This window comes from Cavia porcellus, unplaced genomic scaffold, assembly GCF_034190915.1.
Source record: "Cavia porcellus strain 051 isolate PalLab524CR breed Dunkin Hartley unplaced genomic scaffold, mCavPor4.1 scaffold_10, whole genome shotgun sequence".
Lineage (NCBI taxonomy): Eukaryota > Metazoa > Chordata > Mammalia > Rodentia > Caviidae > Cavia > Cavia porcellus.
In genome coordinates this window covers 34798644-34821241 of record NW_026947493.1, presented here as the reverse complement: position 1 = coordinate 34821241, position 22598 = coordinate 34798644, and the positions used below count along the sequence as shown (strand labels likewise).

The window sequence follows — 22598 nt, the reverse complement described above, 5'->3', positions numbered from 1 at the left end:
TATGGTGCATGACCAAGTGCCAGGCCAGGGAGATCCCCCTGCAGAGGATGTGTGGAGCAGCCTTATGAGGGACAACTTATGGCACTAAAATCACACTGTCATTCATCCATAGGACACCCTGCCTCATCTGTAGGATCAAGGTCTTCCTGAACGAAGCAACATGAAACAGCTTTGCTCAGGAACTCCAAGGAAGGAAGCCTTCCAGGAGCGACCACTGCCCAGTTTCCAGGGCTTTGGCTTGGGCACTCTCAGTCCTTCCTCAAAAACTGCTTACAAACCAGGACCTCACCCAAAGCCAATGAGCCAGGTGTGCACCTAAAGGCAGAGGGAGTATGGTAGCCAGCTTCCTTCACTTCCAACACAGAGCTTCCTGTAACACCAGAAGCTGTACACCTGCCCACTTGCTGCCCTGATCACTCAAATACACATTTTTGAAATTCTTGACAGCTGCCTTGAAATCTAACACTTCTATAGTAAGATAATTTTTTTAATTGCATCATTAAACATTCCATAAGAAAAATAAAAATAATGGTCACAAGTAAGGTAATTGTATGATCTGAATCAAAAATGTCCCCCAAAAGGTCATATTCTGATTCCCAGTTTTTCTCTCTCTTTTGCTCTCTCGCTCTCTCACTCTCTGGCTCTTCCTTGTTCACTATGCGCAGGAAAGCCACTATAATCATTTCGCAGATAAGGAAAAGGAAGACCATACAGGTGTTAACAACTGCACAGGCTACTTGGCCAATAACAGCATGGCAGAAAGCTGTAGGATTCTGAAGCTCTGCTTCTAATAGCTGCAATATGGTGCCTCCTGATCCAAGCCCACGGCTCAGGGAGCTGAGTGACCTCTCTAGGGTACCTATGCTGTAAGGAACAGGGATAACACTCTACCCATGCCATCTGCTCTAGGACTGGCACCATTGCTTATATGGCAGTACAAAGAAAGAGTGACAGGTTGGAGAACACCAACTTGAATGCCTGTTTATAAACAAGTATGTACACAATGTGAGCCCATTTTTGTTAGTAAAAAACAAAAAGTCTGTGAATAGGAAACTTAGTGGTTGATACATGGTCATCCTGATGGCACCCATTGCTAGCACTTTAGGACTGAGCTTTCTCATTTGTTCTGGCTCACTGCATTTTCCTTTGGGAAATTTTGCTGCTTTTGTGTAATTAAATCATGCAGTTAAGGAATGGCAGGGAGTTAAAAGTGTCAGATTGATGAGCCTGGCATTGATCTCACTCAAGTAGACTGGACTCTCTCCCACTAATTAGGTCACAAGAGATCAAGGACTCAAGGTTATTAATGCAACTTTCATAGGATATGATTCTCTCTTGTGGACTCGGAGCTACAGACTGTTCCATCTGGTACCACAAGCCCACAGGCTGGTATCTGCTTGATAATCTCACAGATGCCAAGGCAGGAAAGCTCTATTTAGAGGAGACTCTCATACATTTGGAATGAAAATGTGTATTTCCCCAACTTTATGAACTTCTAAAATGAGGAAAGAGCTCACTCTGGACTTACAAGTTGAAGGACCTGCATCAAGAGATAAGAGAAAGACTAGAGGCTGCCACTACACTGAGGACTTAACTCCTAAACAAAAGCGTCACTTAGGAAGAATAGCATCACTGTCCCCAAGTCAAGCTCCAAATCTGTGACCCAGAGATCTGACCACAGGAACCTGGGAGGAAATCAGCCATAATCAGATGAAGTGAATGACAACCGTGAGAAGGATGACAGACATATCAGAGGTATAAGCTAAGCTGCAGGCTTCCAGGTTTGTTGGAGAGAATCACAGGAAGGGACAGTTGGGAAGAAGTCAAAACTCAATATTCTCGAGAAACAGCCATTCAAAAGAACTGCAATTTGATGAGATTCATCAATAGAGCAATTTATGCTCCAGGTCATTATTGGGGAACAAATGTAACCAGCCAGCAATTATTGGAGTCCAACAGTTCTAAAATTAATCTATAATTTCAAGGACCTCAAAATAGCCAAGCCACTCTTGAAAAGTTGAGAAACTTGAAAAATTTACACCAGCTGGTTTCAAAATTTACTGTAAAGAATCAATAACTTGGAATACAATAAAGATAGTCATGTAGGCTAAAGCAATAGAACAAAGGGTCTGTGAGGCTATGGTAAAGTTACTTTCAACAAAGGTACCAGGACTGTTAAAGGGAGGAAAGAACAGCCATCCTAACAAACAGTTGTGAAATAGCCCGAAGGGAGATTCGCTCCCAAAAGAATGAAGTTGGACCCTTGTGTCACAACATACAGCAAAATAAAGGAGACGAAAAAGCTAAGTATAGAAGCTAAACTTATAAAACTCTTATAAGAAACATAGAGCTAGACCCTTATGACTTTCAGTTTAGCAATGGACTCTTAGGTATGACATCAAAATCATGGAGCAACAAAATTTTAAAATATGTAAATTGGATTTATCAAAATTAAAACCATTTGTTCCTCAAAGGACACTACCAAGAAAGTAACAAGTCACAGAATGGTAAACACTATATTCAAGTCAATATCTGATAAAGGAATTTATCCAGAATATCTGAAGAAATCTGACAAATAAATAATAAGAAGACAACCCAACTGAAGATAGTCAAAGAACTGAAATAGCCATTTCTCCAAAGAATATGTATGAATGGCCAACAGGCACACAAAAAGATGCATGGAAATGTGAATCATCAGAAAAATACAGATAAAAACCAAGGGCTGGGGATTTAGCCCAGTGACATAAGCACTTGCCTGGCAAGCCCATGGTCGTGAGTTTGATCCCCAGTACCGATAAAAAAAAGAGATTAAAAAAAAACCATAATGAGATACTTCTTTCCACACCTCTGACTAAAGTTAGGTTTTAACAAGAGTTAGCAAGGATGTAGAGAAATCAAAACTCTTATATATATTGCTTATTGGAATGGAAAATGATCCAACTACTTTGGAAATAGTCTAGGAATTCCTCAAATGGTTAAATATTAAGTTATAATATGAGTTGGCAATTACACTCCTACATGGATAACCAACAGAAATGAAATACTGTCCACAAAAAAACTTGAATGTCCACAGGAGCATTGTGTGTAACAGTTAAAACATGGAAGCAACCCAACTCCTCAGGGACTAAAGAATAGACAAACTGTAAGGCACACATACGACAGATTATTTCTCCATAGTTATATATGCTTTAACATGGTTGAAGCTTGAAAACATTATGTTAAGTGAAAGAACTCAATGACAAGAGACCTCCTGTCATATGGTTACATTTAACATCCAGGAAGCCATGCTACAGACAGAAAGTAGATCAGTGGTTTAGGGAGATGATTGTGAAGGGGTTCTAGGTTTCTTCTATGGTGACAAAAATATTCTAAAATCACTCGGTTGATGGCTGCACATACTGAGAACACATGAAAACCACCAAATTGCATGTTTTGAACAGGAAATTGTACAGTATATAATAAGGGTAGTAAAAACATAAAGAGACTGTCTGAGTAGACAAAGACGAGATCCACGGTCCACCCCCAGGCTCAAGTCCTCTTGGGGGTATGAATGGTCACCTCCAAAACGGGATGCTGAGTGTGGGCTGAGACAGGTCCAGGCTGTATGAACCACTCCTGTGCTTGGGACAGATACACTGACAAACTGTTGTGTGATAACCCATCTCAAAATGTCTAAGACAGGGACACAGGTGACCTTCCACCACTAGGCCACAGCGCTGATCCCAGCTCTCAGGATGGAGAGCGTCCAGGCCAGAAACGCCTGTCTCCTCTTCTTAGTACCCCAGTGTGTTACATCATGAGAAAGGCTGGAAACAACTCTACTAGGGCACTATAAAAGTCCGTGGGCATACGGGATGCACTTCAGTCCCCCACGTTTGTGTGCAGAGGGAACCGTGAAACATCACAAATTTACCCTGCACTTTTGTAAAACCAGCCTCCTTATGGCTGGTCATTTCCATGTTCACAATACTGCGATCCACCTTCTTTTGTTTTCCATTTTTAACTGAAACACAGCAAGGCATAATAGATGCATTCAAACCCTTCACTTCACTTCATTGCTGGTGCTGCCCTGGCGCCAACATCCTTGACTTATGCTGCTCAGTGCTGGCACGGGCTTATACTTCACATCAGCCAAATTAGCAACCATTACCCATCTAAAAACTAATTTTGGTCTCCATCCTTTGTCACCAGGACATTTGACTTAGATTTCTGTCACTGTGCTAATGTAATCCATATTCCTCCAAAGACAGAGTGTCTCTGAAACAATTCCTCCTAACTTGGCTATTCATTATACACAAATATATGCCACAGCCTGGAAAAGGAAGATAAGGCTCTTTCTGGCATAACCTGAAAGTATATTTCTTATCTCCTATGACTAAGCTATTTATTAGGAAAAAGGAGCTGCCTCAAATGGAAACAGTGTATTTTCTCTGCTGCTGCATTATCTAAAAGGGGGCAGGGCTCAGGATAGACTTCTCATCACACTGACCAAAAATTTGGCTTTATATCTAATGTACCCTGGCACGCATTTGCTAGTTACCACATTTAGATTCTACAGGAGATCCTCCCTGCCTTGCAAACACTGGCATTGCTGAGAGCACTCTGATTTCCTGGAAGATGGATGGGTGTATCCACAGGACGGGATCAGGAGGACAAGATGCCCAAGCCCAGCTCTGTTTTTCTGAGTCCTGCCTCATTATCTTTCTGTCCTTTGCAAGAGTCACTACTGTTCAGAGAACCACCTCTCAGTTTGTAAGCTGGTACCTGGAGAGCATTTTTCTCAGCAATAAACCAGGTGAGTGTGGGTCAACTGGCTGATATGCTGTGGATTTCAAGTGTTGGGATTTCACTGCTCACCAAATGCCACCCGTCTGTCACTTGATGACATGAGCTCACAGATGCAGAGAGGATCTTCCCTGCAGGCAGAACAAATGGGAACACTCATCACTGCCCTGCTAGGTACAGGTGACACACTGGGTCCCGACTTAGGAGATACTTGGGTTTCTACCTTTACATCCTCAAGTCATGTGTGTGTGCGTGTGTGTGTGTTCCAGTGACAACATACTTGTAAATTTCTAAATTTAGCGAATCAATGTCATTTTCACATACTTTATGCATATCTACATTTAGTGCATAAAGATGGTTTTTCCTATATAAGTAAGAAATAACCAAGGCCCCCTCCTAGTCCTCTCTCCTTTTTATTTAATGGGACTTTGGAGGGGAAAAAGAAAAAGTTGAAAAATGTCACAAGATATATCTTGACAGCTGAAACAACTCTTGGTTGTATCTCCTTCAGAAAACTCCTTAGAATGAGCTAAGGAAAATGAAACCTACAAGTCTAGAAGGAAATGCATCACGACAGGCAAGGGGCATTTCTAGAGTCATGCTATCAATACCAACCACAAAAATTACTAGCGGGGTGACTGAGCCAAAGCTGTAGGAACACAGGGCCAAGCCAGGCAGCCATGGGGTGCAGAAGACATGAGACACAGGCCTGGAAACCCTATGAGGCTCAGGATGTCCTCAGAGAAGAGTGAGGGCCCTGGGAAGAGACAGGGAAACAGACCACACATTCACTCCCTGCCAAAGATGCTGTCCATACACAACATATCAGCGCCTGGTAAAGGAAGCAGTGCTACTCCTAGATGATACTCAGGGTTTACAGCCACATGGAAGGTTATAACACACATGGCCAGTTATAACAGATGCAGGCCTCAACCTGTAATGCCAAGCCCTAGCTGTGGGGAAGAGGTGGGGGTAGACAAAGACTTTGGGGAAGGGGCCTTGCACCCAGGGCTATTAACCAGCCATACACACTCTTTCAACATATGAGCCACCAACACAGTCACACTGAGGCTTGTTAGCTGAGACCATATGCAGGAAATGTCTAAGAACCAGCCATGGTGATGCTATTTTGACCAGGCTAACCCAGGAAAATTTCCCCACACTAGCAATAGACCCACCTTGGTGCTAGACATCCCCCAAAATACCTCTCTTTGGGGGCTCTTCTATTCAGTAAAGTACAGTGACCAGCATAAGAGGCACACCTGCCTCAAAACTTCATGGAAAGGAGCAGAGTATATCAGTCAGATCAAGCTGCCAAAACAAACCACCACAGGCTGAGTAGCTTGAACAACAGAAATTACTCTCTCGAAGTTTTAGAGGCTTGAAGTCCAAGATTAAGTTGGGGGCAAAGGATCCACAAAGGCTGTCTTCACCTTGGTTTCTCCTGAGCCATCTGCCCTTGGCTTGCAGACTGTTGCCCTTTTGCTGTGTGTACGCCATTGTCCTCATGTCTTCCCCTGGGTATTCTTCCCCTTCTAAGATGCTGTCATACTGGATGACGGTCCCACCCTGCATATCTTACTTCAACTTAATTTTTTACCTTTTAAAGATGTTGTCTTCAACTGTGGTTCCATTCTGAAGTTCTTGGAATTTAACAAAGGAGTTTTAGAATGAACACAATTCAGGCCATAACTGAGAGCAAAATGGCAAGTAAGACAATCATATGCCTCCATGCACTGATCCACTTGAAACACACAAAGGTACATAGAGAGAGAACAGAATATACAGCAATAGGTTTATCAATGGGCAGGAGAAAGCTCAAGAGCTAAGAACAGAATATGGCAGTCTGTCTTGACATCCAAACGAATGGTCTAGAAACATACAACTCAGCCAAGTAGGACCTGTACACACCTGGATTGTGAAAAAGCAAATTACTACTACTTGATTCTATGTGAGCATGAAGAAGTTGCCACCAGGCCTCCCCTCTCATGGGGAGGATCATCCAGTATCTCTCTAATGCCCGTTCTTCAGTACCCTGAATGGCCTTGAGCATGGAGTCCTGACTGCCCTTCATGACCTCTTCACCTCGGTTCTCAAGGCCCTTTGACCCAAGAGTTTCCCCCTTCTTCCTTAGCTTCTAACAAAAATTTACACCTGCAGAAAATCTCTGCAGGTCAAGAACAGGCCAACTTCTCTGCAGCCACCCTGGTACTTGGAGGAAGCAGATGCACGTGGAGATGTGACTGTGGGGACTCAGCTGCTGACACTGTGCTCAAAGGACTGGTGGGAAACCACAGATTTAGAGCCAGGACTCAACTCCACTCTGAATTTCCTCATTGTGTGGCCTCAACTCTACTAAGTTACTTTCTTTACCTGTAAAATGTGGATTAATCCACTTCCAAAAGATAAAGTGACAGCCTGTGGCATATTTATGCAGATGGAGAAATGCAGATATCTATACACGTGGACATGAAGCAGCACAGCAGAGGTGCTGAGGTAGAAACCACTCATGAGCCCTTCTACTGCCAGGGAGTGAGAGGAAAAAAAGAAAACAGGATGAGACAGGTACAGAAATAACTCCTATTTCAGCTGCAGGGAGAACACAAGATGGAGACCCGGAAATTAGAGCATGGTTGCATCCACACTGGTCACCATGTGCTGTCGTGAGACATAAGAAAGGAAACTGAGTGCTCTGTACCATAAATGTCAAAAAATCTTAGGCACAGAATTTTAAATGTCACTGTGAGGATTCTTAAAGACAGAGAAGTCAGCCTACCTAGAATCTCTGGTCCAAGTCTCCTATGACACATGTTCCTAATGTAAGCCAGGCTCTAGGATAAGGTCAGAGGCAGAGGGGTGGACTAGAGGGGGCTGGCTTGGGTATTTCATGGTCACATAAACCCTCACCAGAAAGGGTCCACCAAGACCCAGACCAGCTGATTCAAAAGCTCTGCGCATGTTATTTGACATAACGTCAGGGAGAGACAGCGTAAGACAAGATTAGACAGTTGCTTCTGAGGGCCAGAAAACTGTACTTCGATTCTGGTACTCACAATTGAACTCAGGACCTTATTATATACTCATTGAATATATATATATATATAATATATATATATATATTATATATATATATATATTATATATACTTAATATACATATATATATACTCAATATATTATATAATACATATATATATATACTCAATATATTATATACTCAACAAGTCCTCCACCACTGAGTCACATCCTCAGCTCTCAGAAAACCACACGTTCAATCCCTGTTTAAATTAATCCCTGTTTCAGTTCTGCTCAGGAGAAACGAGTGTTTTCTAGAGTATTTCACACACCCATATAGATGACCAACACTATGTCTGATGAATTCTACATGCCATCTCCTCCTCTACTTCATCCCAAAACAACACTTTCTCATGGATTATGTACCAAATTCTTATAAGCTGTGTTCTCTCTCACTGCAAAACTCCCCAACACTTTCCATGCCAAGCTCCTGTCTAAATCGTGTCCTACTCAATCTTCAGATGACAGCCAAGCTCATTTTCCTCAGGAAAATGTACTCTGATTATAGCCCAGCCCACAACTACATCGCACCACACTGAGTTGTTCCAAAATGTGCCCTTGTGATGCCATGGCCTTTCTCTAACTGCACTAGGTTCTGTAAACATATACTCCATTCATCTGTACCACTAACAGCCTCTAAGCTGCCTGGGAGCAGGGTCAGTGCCTCATTTGGCATGGTATAAAGCTCCACAAAATACTGGTCATGCAAGCTATGGTGAAGGTATCCTATGTAACCCAGTTTTGAAACACATCTCCAGCTGCTATCATGGCCGATATCTAACCTCCTCCTAACCTAACATCCTCCTACCCTAACCTCCTCTTAGCCCCAAACTCCTCCTAGCCCCAACCTCCTCCTAGCCCTAACCTCCTCCTAGCTCTAAACCTCTTCCTAACCCTAACCTACTCCTAAACATGCTAGAGTGGCACAGTGCCTTTTTGCATTAAGAATCACTCCCTACTTACTTGCCTGGCTTACCCATATGTTGGTATGGCAGGTTTTGGGGGATTAAATATGGAACTGCCTCATCTCTGACGGAAATATCCCCTATGTGAGAGCAGTTGGCATCCATTGATATTCTGATGCAGAATTTGCCTTGCATTTTTAAAAGATTTCTGCTGCAAATATGATTTTGATGAAGTGAAGAGATTGGAAGTGTTTATGTAAAATAAGGATAGTTTTCACTTATGGTAAATTTTCACATGCTGAGAAGAAAATAGCACAATTTGACAAAAACAAGGCCTTCTATCTGCTGCCCACAGGAAGTGTGCATGTAAACAGCCCAATGAGGGCACAGTTGTGGAGATCATGGCCATGGTGACAGGGAGGACACAGGATAGAGAAGCAGTGTGTCCAGGTGGTTCTGAAGTCACAGTGTTGAGTGTGTATGCTGATCTACCCACTTCGGTGAGCGACTCGGAACAAGTCTGTAAGTTCCAGTGTTCTCATGTGTAAAAATAACAGTTCCTATTTCATTGAATTGTGGTTGGGATTTCACTGTATTAAACTATGTTGTTTCTGGCACATGGAAACTATCACAGACACATTACCTGAAGATGAATATTGATAGAGGCTTTAGTGAACACAAAGTTCTGGACAGAAGCTTCCATCTGTGTGCCACTGGGAAGAGCAGTAGAGTGTGAGAAATTAACAGAAAGGCTTCCCTTAGGTCCCTGCCACAGCTGACACCACCAGCAGAGAGCCCCCAGACCCTTTAGAGACCCGAGGACTCAGACAAAAGGAAAGCAAACAGTGTCCTCTGAAGGCCTGCAGCAGGTACCCGGCTGACAGTGAAGCGCGGCGGTTCTCAGCAGGCCTGTGGCCGAAGCAGGAGGGCGTGGACACAAGGAGTTGCCCCCGTCCAAGAAGGACGAGTGAGTGCAAGGAAGGAGCAAGGATCGGGACCAGGCGCTTGACGAAGGGCTCACCAGCTTCAGTCCTGCAACTCTACTCCCTACTGTTCTCCACTGCCTGAATTCTTATAAAAGGATACCCAAGGTACAGCAGGGAAGAAAAAAAGACAGCTACATGGCTCAGTGTCATAGATATTCCCAGCCATAAGCCATGTCACTATGGTCACCCTTCTAACAGGACCAACACTCCTGACGCGGTGGCCATAGTATGAAATGCTGAACATATACGATGTCATTCAATTGCCACAAAATCACAAAGCTATCATAATGCTTCAGGTAAGCATTACTGTCTAAACCCTCAGTCAGCACTGAGCAATGGGGTATACCACATTAGACCTCAGGGGCCTGAGTGAGCCCCAGTACCGCAGATCCAGGACACTGCTGCCAAGGAGCCCTGAGGTCAGCTGCAGGACGCTCTGCAGGTCTCCACTGTGCTTCTTAAGACCTGGAGACCTGACCTGCGTTGTCCTCCACAAAGCAGCCCCTTGTCACACAGCAGCATCTGTGGCTGACTGGGTCATCCTAGGGACAGTGGCTCTTGGTCTACTTTCCCTACAAGATACACCTGACCATCCCCCAAAAGTCACTGTTGCCATTTCGAGACCACTGAAGTGGCCCTACCTCTCCCACCCCCTCAAAACACAAGCAAGTGTTTATGAAGTCATCACGCACATGACCTTGAATCTCCCTCTTAAATCATTTTTTAAAAAGTAAACCACCCACAAACTCACATTTTTCACTATTATTGTGACATTTCACAAACGTTGGGAGACCAGGGGGAAATGAAACCTTATTAACAATCATTCCTTCTCTTCTGCTGTCCTTTCTTCCTCCGGTCCCTCTTTTGGGAATTTTTCTAGCCTCATTTCACTGCAAGACTGCACCATGATTATCATTACTTAAAAAGAAAAACATCAAAAATACAAATAAATTCAAAGATCCTGAAAATAGTATTACCACACTCGGCATGCATCTACAATTACTATCTTCAGAAACAAGCAAAAATCAAAATTCAAATACAGGTAATAGACAAGGCCGAAAGGCAGACAGAATTACCATCCATTTGTGATGACAGGTGGCAACTACAGTTCAATTCAACAACTCCAGTGGAAGACCTTTGACATCCCAGGTCCTCTGCTGAATCCACAGGACATGAAAAAACACAGGTCTGCCTCCAAGATCAAGAAAAAAGAGATCAGTGAGGGAGAAATCACTATTCGACATGAGTCACAGTCAAAAGGCTGTGGGGACATAAGCAAGCAGCAGAGGAGAACTCTAGACAGAAAGGCTGGAGCCAGAGGGAAAGGTGAGGTGACTCTCAAAGAGACTCTCAAAGAGATCAGCCTAGCTTGAGTGACAAGGAGAAGAGAGACCGTCCTGGGCTGGAGGTCACATCCATAAACAGTGCTGGAGGGACAGGGAGCGGAGCCTGGGGATGACATCCCTGCAGATGTGGGCAGGGAAGCACAAGGATCTCACCAGGCTTGCAGGGATGTGGAAGGTGGTTTGGTGAGAGAAACCGGTGAGCACCCAGTACCTCTCTGCACCTAAACTGTGCGGGATGCTGCACTGCACCTTCACCTCCTTTAACGATCAGAATGGCATTTGGAGGTGAGCAAACAGAGGCTCGAGAGTAAAGTGCTTCTCTGAGTCCTCCAAGCTGGTAAACGTCAGTCCAGGCTTGCTGGTTGCTAAACACTATCCATATCTGAACAAACTCCTCTAATTGACCAATACAGAGACAAAGGTCCAGGGTAGTGGCAGGGTGAAGGGAGACTGGGAGGCCTAAAACAGTGCTGCCGACAGACTTAGGCAGGAATGTAAAATTCTTCACCTGCGTTTTAAGGGAGCGATTAACTGACAGCTAAAGTAAAGAGTGTGAGATTTTCCTCCCCAGACCTAACACTAGAACAGACTATGGAAGGTTCACCTTGATGAAGGGTGGCTGCCGCTGCTGCCTACAGTCCATGGAGTTGTCAGTAAGATCATGCAGTTAAATATATAATCATAAATAATTCCCCCATCCAGGCACTTATTCATCCACTTATCCAGCGATCTCAGTGCAATTTCTAGGCTAAACAAATACTTTATAATTTATACCTAAAGGATTCCAGGACACCCTTCTTCCACTAACACTGCTTCTAAAAAGATACAGACATGAATTTACACAATCACACACATACATCTACACAGGCTGTGTGTGTGTCTGTGTGTGTCTGTGTGGACACATTCAGAAATGTGAAAGAATTGCCAAAGCACTTGAAGCCAGCCACTCAAACTGAATTATGACAGAAGTAGTTTCTCTATGATATAAAATATAATAAAGAAAAAATAATGAACGTTTCAGGCTGACAACTATGGCATCATTTCAATGACACTGTTTTGTGCATATCTTTAGTCACATTTTGCTCAAATTGACTGACAAGGGGCTCTTGAATAAAAAACAAACTACAGCTGAGGAAGGTGTGCTGGACCTCGGCGAGGACTGTGTTTCCCAACAGGCCATGAGTGGGGCCTAGGGTGCACTGATCGTTTTTCTCTAGCGGCAAACAGTAGGCACTGGCCTGATTTCTATGATCCTGACTTCCAATTCCAATTTATGGCTGTAATGCTTCAGTTCAAAATTCCAAGATGAAAACAAACTATTTAGAGTTGGAATTTGTTTTTGACATCTTGGGGTCCGGGGGTCTTAGTCTCAATCTCTCTGTCTCCCTGTCTGTCTGTCTGTCTGTCTGTCTCTCTGTCTCTTTCTTTCTCTGTCTCTTTCTTTCTCTCTCTGTCTCTTTCTTTCTCTCTCTCTCTCTCTCTCTCTCTCTCTCTCTCTCTCTCTGTCTCTCTCTCTCTCTCTCTCTCCCCCATATAGATACAAAGGAAAAGAAATATTAAACCACTGTTTTAAAGATTTTATAAGGCTTCTAGCACATCAAATGGATCTTAGAAAAAATACTTTAATGATTTCTGTGTAAACAAATCAAAAACATATGGATTAAATTTCCTTTAAAATATACATGTGTAATTAAGGGGAAAAGTGCTTGGCAAAACATACTTTGTGTTTTATCAAATCTAACGTTTGAAAAATAGGTTGAGACATCTGACAAATTCAAGCCCAGGGATCCTGCCCACTCGATGATACCATGCACCCTCAGCTTTAAACGGGGAACATAATTCACTTCCTTAGGTCTTTGCTCTGTCTCTGGAGTCTGTAGAAACACCTATTGGATTGTAACACACAGATTGCTTCCTTAAGCTCTTTAACAGTGGTCCTGGGGTTTCCTAAAGCTACTTTCTTTCTCAGAGACTGAGCACCCCTGTGTAGCACATCCCTGTACCCCACTCTTATCCTGACTGGGTGCTTTTCTGGGAAGTCTAGCAGAGGAAGAGATGGTCTAGACCAGCGGTGAGAAACCCATGGCACAGATTACCTCCTTGTGTTTTCCTTTTAAGAAAAAAGATGTCAATGTTTGGGCTATTTTTTCTAAAGTAAAACCTCACTTCTCTGGTTTAGTTATAGTGCTGGCACTCTGTGACACACAAGTAAGTTTTGGGCTACAGTTTGGCACTTGGTCTCTGTAAGTCTAAACTACGTCCTGCAACACCACTGCCCCTCGTCACCCGTGCTGGGCCCTCCACTCCTAAGGATCCGACTGGGTTACAGCCTATGTCTCTCCTTCCCCTGTGCAGGAACAAAGTGGAAAGATGTTCTTAACTGCAATCTTTACTCATTTCTTCACCGTGAAACATTTATTTCACATCTACTGTGTACCATGGCTAGGGCCGGGGCTCTTGCCTTCATGAAGCACACATTCTCTCTGCTCTCTGACGCACCAGCCCTTAGACTTCCCAGCACGCCACCCAGTCCGGGGCACACACATTTCTTCACCCCAGATTTTCTCCAAGCAAGGCCCTGGACTATTCCTTCTTCTCTCTCTTCTTCAGTGTGAGCACATCTCAAGGTTTGACCACAAGGCTCTTCCTCACAAAGCTGGAAATCACACTTAGCCCATCACCAATGTTTCCATGATCTCCTGATGATTCTCACAGCCTCTCACTGCCTGCCCCGCCCTCTCGGACTCCATGGCTACCCTCCTGTTTTCTGGCAGATGGAGAGTAGAGTAGCTGGCCCTGCTACCACAGGAGCTCAGGTTACACTACACGGATCCATAGTCCTGTTGTCTAAGACATGCCCAAAAGGCCCTAACTTCTGACACCATAACCCTGGTGATTAGAGTTCAGCCTATGCATTTTAGGGGGACACATAACGTGTAGACAACAGCACCTGTGTGGCCATCGTGTGCCAAGCATCTTCCTATGTGCTTAATTCTCAACACAACCCCCGAACCGTATCAGTGAGACTGTCAACTTCAATTCACAGACGACACAAATGAGACAGAGACATTTTGTGCAGTAAGAGATCTGTTGGGGGACAGAGAGCCAAATCTAGTGCCATGAGGGTCCCATCAGCCTGGCAGTGGGATGACGTGGTCTTCAGCCTCCTTCTCTAGTAGTTGTTTCCTAAGTCATTATTCTTTCCTGAAGAGTACATTTCCTCAACTTTTTTTTAAAGTTTCTTTTCCACTTAAATCAGCTAGGGCATGTTTCTGTTGTTTGCAAGCACCATGGGGACATTTACAGTCCTGGCTGACTTCCTGTCACCCAGGAGGCACAGACATCTGTGGAAATCTACTACACAGATAGCAGGCTGCTGGAGTAAAGCCAGGGCAGGCGGGGCTGGGCCTGCAGGCTCCCGGCTGTCAGAGGACTCTGCGGGAAGTAGCAAAGGCTGCAGACAACACCGCAGAACAAGGCACATAGCAAAACGACGTCTCACTGAAGACCTGAGGGAGTAAGGAGGCCGAGTTTGATCTGCTTTTGAAGAATGATCACTTGGATAAACAGGAAAGGGGAAAGTGGGATAACAGGAATTAGCAGGAAAACAAGATATGATGGAAGGAGGACAAAGGCATGTTCAGTAAACACAAAGGAATTCATCTGGGTGGAGAGAAGCAGGAGAAAAGGCATTGATTAACACTAATTATCTTTTACATGCACATACATTATGCATAGACACATGTATATCTCAACAAAATACATAAGTGCAGGCACGTGCTACAGATCTGTGCTGTGTATATAAATTTGATACAGCTTCAGCACAGAAAGTATTTTTAAGAGTTTAGTCTTCTCTGAATCCTCTGCCAGTTCAGCAACAGCTCTCACAAAGACTCTTGCCTCTCACTTCACCCATGGAGGGCATGGAACCACTCACAGCTCTACACGCATCAGTTCCTACTCTTCAAGTTTCCTTGAAACTAAGACTGCCAGGCTGGGGATGCCAGGGCAGGCCCTCGGAAATCTTTTAAGGGTCTTCTGGAGAAACCGCTGTATCAGGCACCTGAGAACCCTAAGATGCATTCCTGAAGACCTCAGGAGTGGCTCTTGGAGTTCCCATGAGCAATGGCTCAGCTTGCCTTGGTGGCACCACCCCTGATGCTGCAGGGCTGTCAGGGCCCTAGAAGAAGCATTCACAGAGGGAAGCACTGACCTGGTGCCAAGGCAGCAGAAGCAGATAAGAGGAGAAAAGGAGAGTTTACAACCAGTTTCACCTCAGGCTAGAAGTCCCACCCAAGAACATGACTTACAGCAGCAGCTTCTAAGAAGTCCCAAACCCACAGGACCCAAGCTGCCAGGAGAAAATGCCTTGTATGGGATTCTTTTGTTCAGGGCAAGCTTTCAAACCGAGGAACAATATAGCCAGGGATCAAGCTTATAGCAAGTTTTGAGGACATGTCATCAATAACTAGATTTGAGTTGTAGGGTCTTCTAAATATGAAATATATTTCTGCAGCTAGAAAAAGAAAAGATTCTTTGGAGATGGCTTGAATTAGAAACGGGAATTTTCCTGAAGCCCCCTTTCCTCTCTCTTGGGCAGCTATTCACTACTTGACTGAGACAAGATATGGTACCTGGCTGCAGTGCCCCAAGCCTGGTGAGGTGACAGTCAGGTCTGGGCAGAGGATGATAGGCAGGCCACGGGAGTCAGTTGTCACTCACTGAAGATGACTTTAAATAACATTATCTCACATGGCTCAAGTGAGTGAACTGTCTGTTAACATTCTGCCCAGCGATCCTTTCAAGCAGAGTTCTACAGCCTGTATGATCAATGGTGGGATGAGTGCCTTGTGCATTGCTATCACTGAGGTGCAATTATGCCTTTAATGCACAAGGTACAATTAAATCCCTATAACTGTGCTAATGGCTCCAGTAATCTGAAGACAGCCATCATATTTCAAAAGATCATTCTGAATTGTTTTATGCCTAAAACTGCTGTGTAAAATCTTATTAATTTTTCATCTTCTGTTTGGAATATTATTCCTGCTAAGAAAACAACTTTCCTCCAGCAACACTGCCTAAAAGGGGGCAGATTCATTTTGGTTTTCATCAGCTGGCAAGATCACCCTGGAAGACTAACCTCTGAACCCAGCCCTGCAAGGCTCAACTCTGTTTGTTTCCTTTAGAGTGGAGATTGAGTCACTCCACAGACCTATGAAGGTAGCTCAGATTGACACCATTCTCTAAAGAGGAAAGAGAAGAAAAGACTAATTTTGGTCCTCCTCACATGAACAAGTGGCAGGTCGCTGCCTGGCATAGTCTCTGTCCCCTGGCTTTTAATACTTGTGGCCATTTCATGGAAACTGTTTTGCTTATTATCACATTACCTGTCTGTTCCAAGCTCAACTGGGAGTACCTCAAGGGAGGTTCTGCATCTAGTTCACCATGAGATCTCCAATAACTCAGAACAATTAATGAACAGAACTGCCTCCACTTAATATTAAGGATAGATAACACATAAACAAACAAACAAAAGAGGATCTTACGCATCCCGCCGCAAGAACAAAGTTTCAGAGACAGTGAGCTGGAAGATGTAATCACTGACCAACCTCCTTAAATAGCACTCTAGCTCAGTTCAGAAGCTCAGTTCATATTCATGCTATTTCCCATTAATAGCAACAACAGCTAAACTGCACTCAGTTTTTCTGGGAGCCACTGCTCTGCAAGGGGCTATACATGCATCAGTTAATACCCACCCAGTGACCCTCTGAAGGAGGTGCTTACCTTACTACTATTGTACCAAGAAGGAAACTGAGGCTCAGGGAGACAAAGATTTTTGCTTAGGATCACACAGCCCACAAGAGGAAGAGTAAGATTCAAACCTGTGGCTCTTACCTTTGACTATTAAACACTCACTATGAGTCTGAAAATAGATAGGATGATTATTATCTATCAAATGTGTGCCCTAATTGCCCAAATGAGCCTCTGTATATTAACGTGTTATAAGTACCTTCTTAAAAATAAAAATAATAAAAGCTTAAAGAAAGATAAAACTGGACATTGACATCTTTGGTACCTTGATGACAGACAATGGGACATATTTTTTATCCTGAAAGCCACTATGGTTTTATGACTTACATATCTCAGGTTTTTTTAAGAAACCTTCCAGGTATGAAAAGTAGAGCCTACTCCTATGCCACAAAGATGAGGGTAAAATATCCAGAACAACTTAACAGCAACATTTTGAGTCAGTGCTCACAACTGCTCAAGGAGAAAGACACAATTACAGTACTCAGCCATCGAAATCTCAGCTTAAATGGACAGATGGGAATTTTGGGAAAAGAACTCCACCACTTCTGTGAAGACAGACCCTGAGGGATACAAGCTTAGAAGCAGGTGGCTCTACTCCCTGTGATTCCTGCTGCCTTGTACACTGCAAAGGGACGGCAGCTGATCTCAGCACAACCCCAGGTACTCCCACCTCTTCAGCACCACTGGAAGATGTGGAGCAGGATGCCAGGAGGATTAAACAGGTGGGGCGAGCTACAGCCTGCAGTTTTAACCTTTTTCAATAGATAAGAAGTGGTACTGGAAAAGAGCCACACCCAGGGAGTTACACATTATTCAGGGCTGCTTTCCTGCCAAAAATACACAACTGTAGCAACAGGGACCCTGTGGCTGGCAACATCTAAGACCTGACTCTCTGACTCTATGTAGAAACAGTCTGCTGCCCCAGCCACGTGTTAGACAGCGTGAAGGAAACACCAGCCAGGAAGACAACAACTCAGGTCTCCAGGCACAACAGGCACAGGCTTCATCCACCCGCTGACATTTGATGTAGTCAGTTCTTAAATGTGTTTTTTAAAAAACTGAATACCCCAGCATGGTGACACATGCCTGTAATACCTGCCCTCAGGACGCTGAGGCAGGAGGCTCTCCGAGAGTTCAAGGCCAACCTGGGCTACAAAGTGAGTTTAAGATCAGCCTGAATTACAGAACAAGACACTGTCTCAAAAAAGCAAAATAAATTAATTAATCTTAAAAAAAAAAAAAAAAAAAACTGAAGACCACTCACTATACATCCCCAAACAGCCAGCCTTGGCCCCTCAAGGCCCCTCCTCTCGACCCGCTGACTGTCCAGAAGCCGGGGCGGAGGCCTTACCTTTGTTGTACATGTTTGTCGGCACTTGCACATCACTCAGGCTGATGTTCACAGGTAAGTTATTAAAATGATCGTTGGGGGCTAAGATGAACTCTTTCCCCAGTTCTAGAAAGTTCCCGTCTTTGTCTCTTTCATTAATCAGCACAGCATTGAAGTATTCATACTGCAAAAGAGAAAGACAGGAAACATTACAGGCTGCGCGGTGATGGGGGCTGTGACTCCAGCTGGGCACTGGTCACGCGCTGCCCCTCTCTTGTGCACGCTGATCAGCTCCTGTAATCGCTTCCTGTTTCACATACTACCTGTGGCTGCTTTTGCAGAGGTGTGACAACACTATGTAGATATTTGCCAAGGCCATTAAACATTCCTGAAAAGTTAGAATTTAAAGGGCTACACAGTACTTTCTTCTGTGAACATGAAGAAAATTGTCCTCAAAATATTTTATCCTTTAAACTCTGAAAACAGACCCTGCCGAGGAAGGTTGAAAATCAACAACAACAAAACAAGTAAATATGGAATAGGTCAGATGCTAATACTTACTCCGAAGCAGTAAGAAAGCAGCTCCAGGAGGGCAGGATTTTACATGCGGTGCTCAGGGCAGATCGTGCTGCTGTGGTGACACTGGCAGAGAGACCGAGTGCAGAGAGGAAGCAGCCCATGTGGAGAGGACAGTGAGGGACAGGCTCTCAGGCGGGAATGTGCTGGCACCCTTACAAACAGCTATGTCACCATCATGCAACATACATGGAATGCTCAGCTCGTACCAGGAAATTTTCTAAGCTTCTCGCGTGTTAACGCATTTGATTTTCCTAATAATTTCATGAACTAGGCTTTTGTCAGAATTCCCAGTTTCCAAATAAGGAAACTGAGGTGCAACCAGAGCCACAATTCAAACACAACCTCTTTCCAGAATTTGTATACCTTCGAGCAATCTTGTAAGATAGTCAAGGGAAGGTATGGAAGGAAAAACAGATCAGGATCTTAAAAGAACCATGATGAACACAACAAGGGCACTCAGAGAAAAAAGTGGACATACATAAAATAGATGCACAAGGAAAGCGGAGGTGAGCGTGCTGCGAGAGATGCCAGAGAGAAAAAAGCTGGAGCAGAAACGAACACTGCTCTGACAGCTCGCCAAGGAGCCTGTGTGAGATCCACAGAAACATTCCAAATAGAAAAGGAAAGGAGAGAAACCACTAAATAGCCAAGAACTGTGAACGAAATCGATGTAAATGGAACTGGAATCCTAGATGGAGAACAGAGAGAGAAAGGAGTTGGGCGTGATGGTGCACTCCCCAAATCCCAGCACTTGAGAGGCTGAGACAGAGGATCACAGCCTGGATAGAAAATGAGAACCCGTCTGCAAAAATCAAAATTAGAAAAAGAGGAAGGAACTGAAGATATATTTGAAAAAATAATGGCTGAGAATTTTCTAAAATTAATGACAAACGCCAAACCACAGACAAGCAGCTCAGAAAACATCAAGAACAGTGAAAACTATGGTAACCGCACATTATATCTAACCAACAAAAAGTGCAGTGGTACCTCAGTTCCTAGACTTAGTTTGTTCTACAGTTTTGGAAAAGATGGCCACATCTATCTGTATGGAAAAGACGGCCGTGGTCATGTTTGTCACCTGATGCAGTTTGCAAACAGAAACAAAATTTTCCTAAATGTTTGCAAACTAAATTGTTTACAAAGAAAAACATTCATGAACTGAAGTACTACTATAAAACGTAAAATATTTAAAACATCTTATAGAAAAACAAAGGTAAGTATTACATCAGGCTTCTCTTCAGGAACTACGTAAGCAAGCAAGAGAATAGAGTAAGCGATTTAACATTCAAAGAAAGAAAACACATGACTTATGATTTTTGTAGCCAACCAAATTATCCTTCAGAAGTAAGGAGAAATAAGGATCTGCTAAAATAAAAAAAAAAAATTTGAGAAAATTTATTACTAGGAGACCTGGCTTGTAGGAAACGTAAAAATTCTTAAAAGAGAAAGAAAACTATATAGGTGAGAGGTTCTGATTTAAGAAAAAGAAGAATATTATAATAGAGATAAATGAAGGCAAAATACTTAATCTTTCTTATTCCTTTTTTTTTTTTTTTTTTTTTTTTTTTTTTTTTTTTTTTTGGTACCAGGGATCAAACTCATGACCTTGCGCTTGCCAGGCAGGCCCTTATGCCTCTGAGCTAAATCCCCAGCCTGTTATTCTTAACTTATCTAATACCTAACATCTTGTTCAACAATATTGGGTGAATCCTGGTATGGTGGTGCTTGCCTGTACTCCTAGCACTTAGGAGGCTGAGGCAAGAGGATAGCTGTGAGTTCCAGGCCAGCCTGAACTATGTCTCAAAAAACAATCATTGGGCAATTGCAGTTTATGGATAATTAAGGCAAATAACAATATTCTTATAAGAAATTAGAGGGAAGAATGGAGAACATTCTGCACCTATGGTTTGAATATGTACCTTCCACAAATGTAGGTGTTCTCAATGTGATAGTGTTAAGAGGTGGGAATGTCAACAAGCAATTAGATCATCAAGGCTTCTTCCTTACAATGGGACTGAGTGCTGGGAGAGGCTTGCTCCGAGGAGTTCATCCCCTTGCTCTCCTGTCTCCTGCATGCCCAAAGCATTCTTCTTCATCCACAGAATGCAGTATGGACATGTACCAATCTCCACAGTGAATGGATTGTGTATTACAAACACATACTAATGGCAGAAACCCAGAAAAAGAGAGAAGCCCTCATAAACATTAAACATGCTGGTGCACTGTTCCTGGACTTTTCAGAACTTTAAAAGTAAGTTCTTGTTCTTCACAATTTACTCAGTCTCTGGAATTGTTACAGCAGCACAGACAGGATAGGGCACCTGGTTGTAAGGTACATACACTACTCCTGAAGTGGTGTAGCTTTATTTAAAAGTGAATTTAAGTTAAAAGTAAAGCTTCAAAATTAAAACTGCAAGCTTTAAATGTATATTGCAAACTCTACCGGAACCACTAAAATAATTTTTAAAGAAATTGCATGTTAATGGAGGAGAGAAAATACAGTCATATAAGATGCATCATTAAAACTACCGAAGGCAGAAAAAAAAGAGTAAAAGACATCAGAAACAAGGTCAATGAATAGGAAACAACTATGAATACGTATATATACTATGCTTACTATAGTAATAATCACCTTAAATGTGAATGGTCTAAATATATCATTTTTAAAAAGGAGATCATCACAGTAGATAAAAAACAAGACCCATACAGAAGGATAAATTTAGTCCTCTATAGGAAAATGGATGCACCTTGAGCATACAGTTAAATGAAATAAGTCAGACACATAAGCTTAAATATCACATTTCTCCTCTTACATGAGAAACCCAAAATATAAATAAAGAGAAAAATAAAAAGTCAATAATAGGAGAGAGATCATTTTCAAATAGGAAGGGAATGAAGAGATGGAGGGAGAGAGAGGACAGGGAAGGGAAAAAAAGCATAACAAAATTGAACCAATTCCCCACAGAAATATAATCATTAGGTAAATAGTATATATTAATGAAAAATAAAAACTCAAAAAGACAATTTCAATGGCTTTAAAAAACAAAAAAAGACCCAACTATATTTTTCCAGATGAAATCCACTTTAAATATAAAGAATAGGAAGATTAAAAGTAAAAGATATAGAAGTACAGAAACATATACCATATGAGAAAAAAAAAATGTTAAAAACCTAGAGTTGCCACATTAATTTGGAACAAGAAAAATTATCATAGAAAAAGATGGATACTACTTAATTTTAATTACATGGCTATAAATTCTTGAAGAGGAAATAACAACTTGATGTACATGAAATTAGCAACAGATGATTAAAATATACAAAGCAAAGACCAAAAGAACTTCAAGAAAAAATGGATAAATTCCCTTACGTGATGACCTTAGTAGCCTTTTATTAGTTATTGACAGCCTCACTAGGCGAAAGTTGGTAAGAATATAGTTGAGCTGAAGGACATCAATAGGACCTTACTGACATTTATAAAATAGCTCATTTAACATGAGCAGAATGAGCGTTCTCATGTATGTGAGGCTGCTTGCTTAGAACATTGACATTAGGTTACAAAACATACTGTTACAGATTTTTAAAAATATAAAGCAGATAACATATGCCAGCACAGGTCTAGATTGATCAACTAAGATTCTACCTTTGGGAAATAAAAATGAAGACCATATTAAATCAAAAGTAAACAAGAAAAAATTGAAATTATTTTCAGTTTAATCTGCAGAAAATAAATCAACGAAATTGAAAAACGAATATCAATGGAGAAAATTCATGAAACCAAACTG

At 42.6% G+C, this 22598-nt stretch overlaps 1 protein-coding gene across 6 annotated transcripts in view; it reads right to left on the bottom strand.

The window, feature by feature from the left end:
* The window catches only part of Cacna2d3 (calcium voltage-gated channel auxiliary subunit alpha2delta 3), an 839385-nt gene that overhangs the window by 506797 nt on the left and 309990 nt on the right, over nucleotides 1-22598 (bottom strand). For all 6 annotated transcript variants that reach the window (XR_010050128.1, XM_063257292.1, XM_063257291.1 and 3 more), the window contains one exon: nucleotides 18259-18421. Coding sequence is in view for 5 of the 6 variants with exons in the window: in XM_063257292.1 (XP_063113362.1) it covers nucleotides 18259-18421 (163 nt within the window). In the remaining variant the exon portion in view is untranslated. The remainder of the gene's footprint in view (nucleotides 1-18258; nucleotides 18422-22598) is intronic.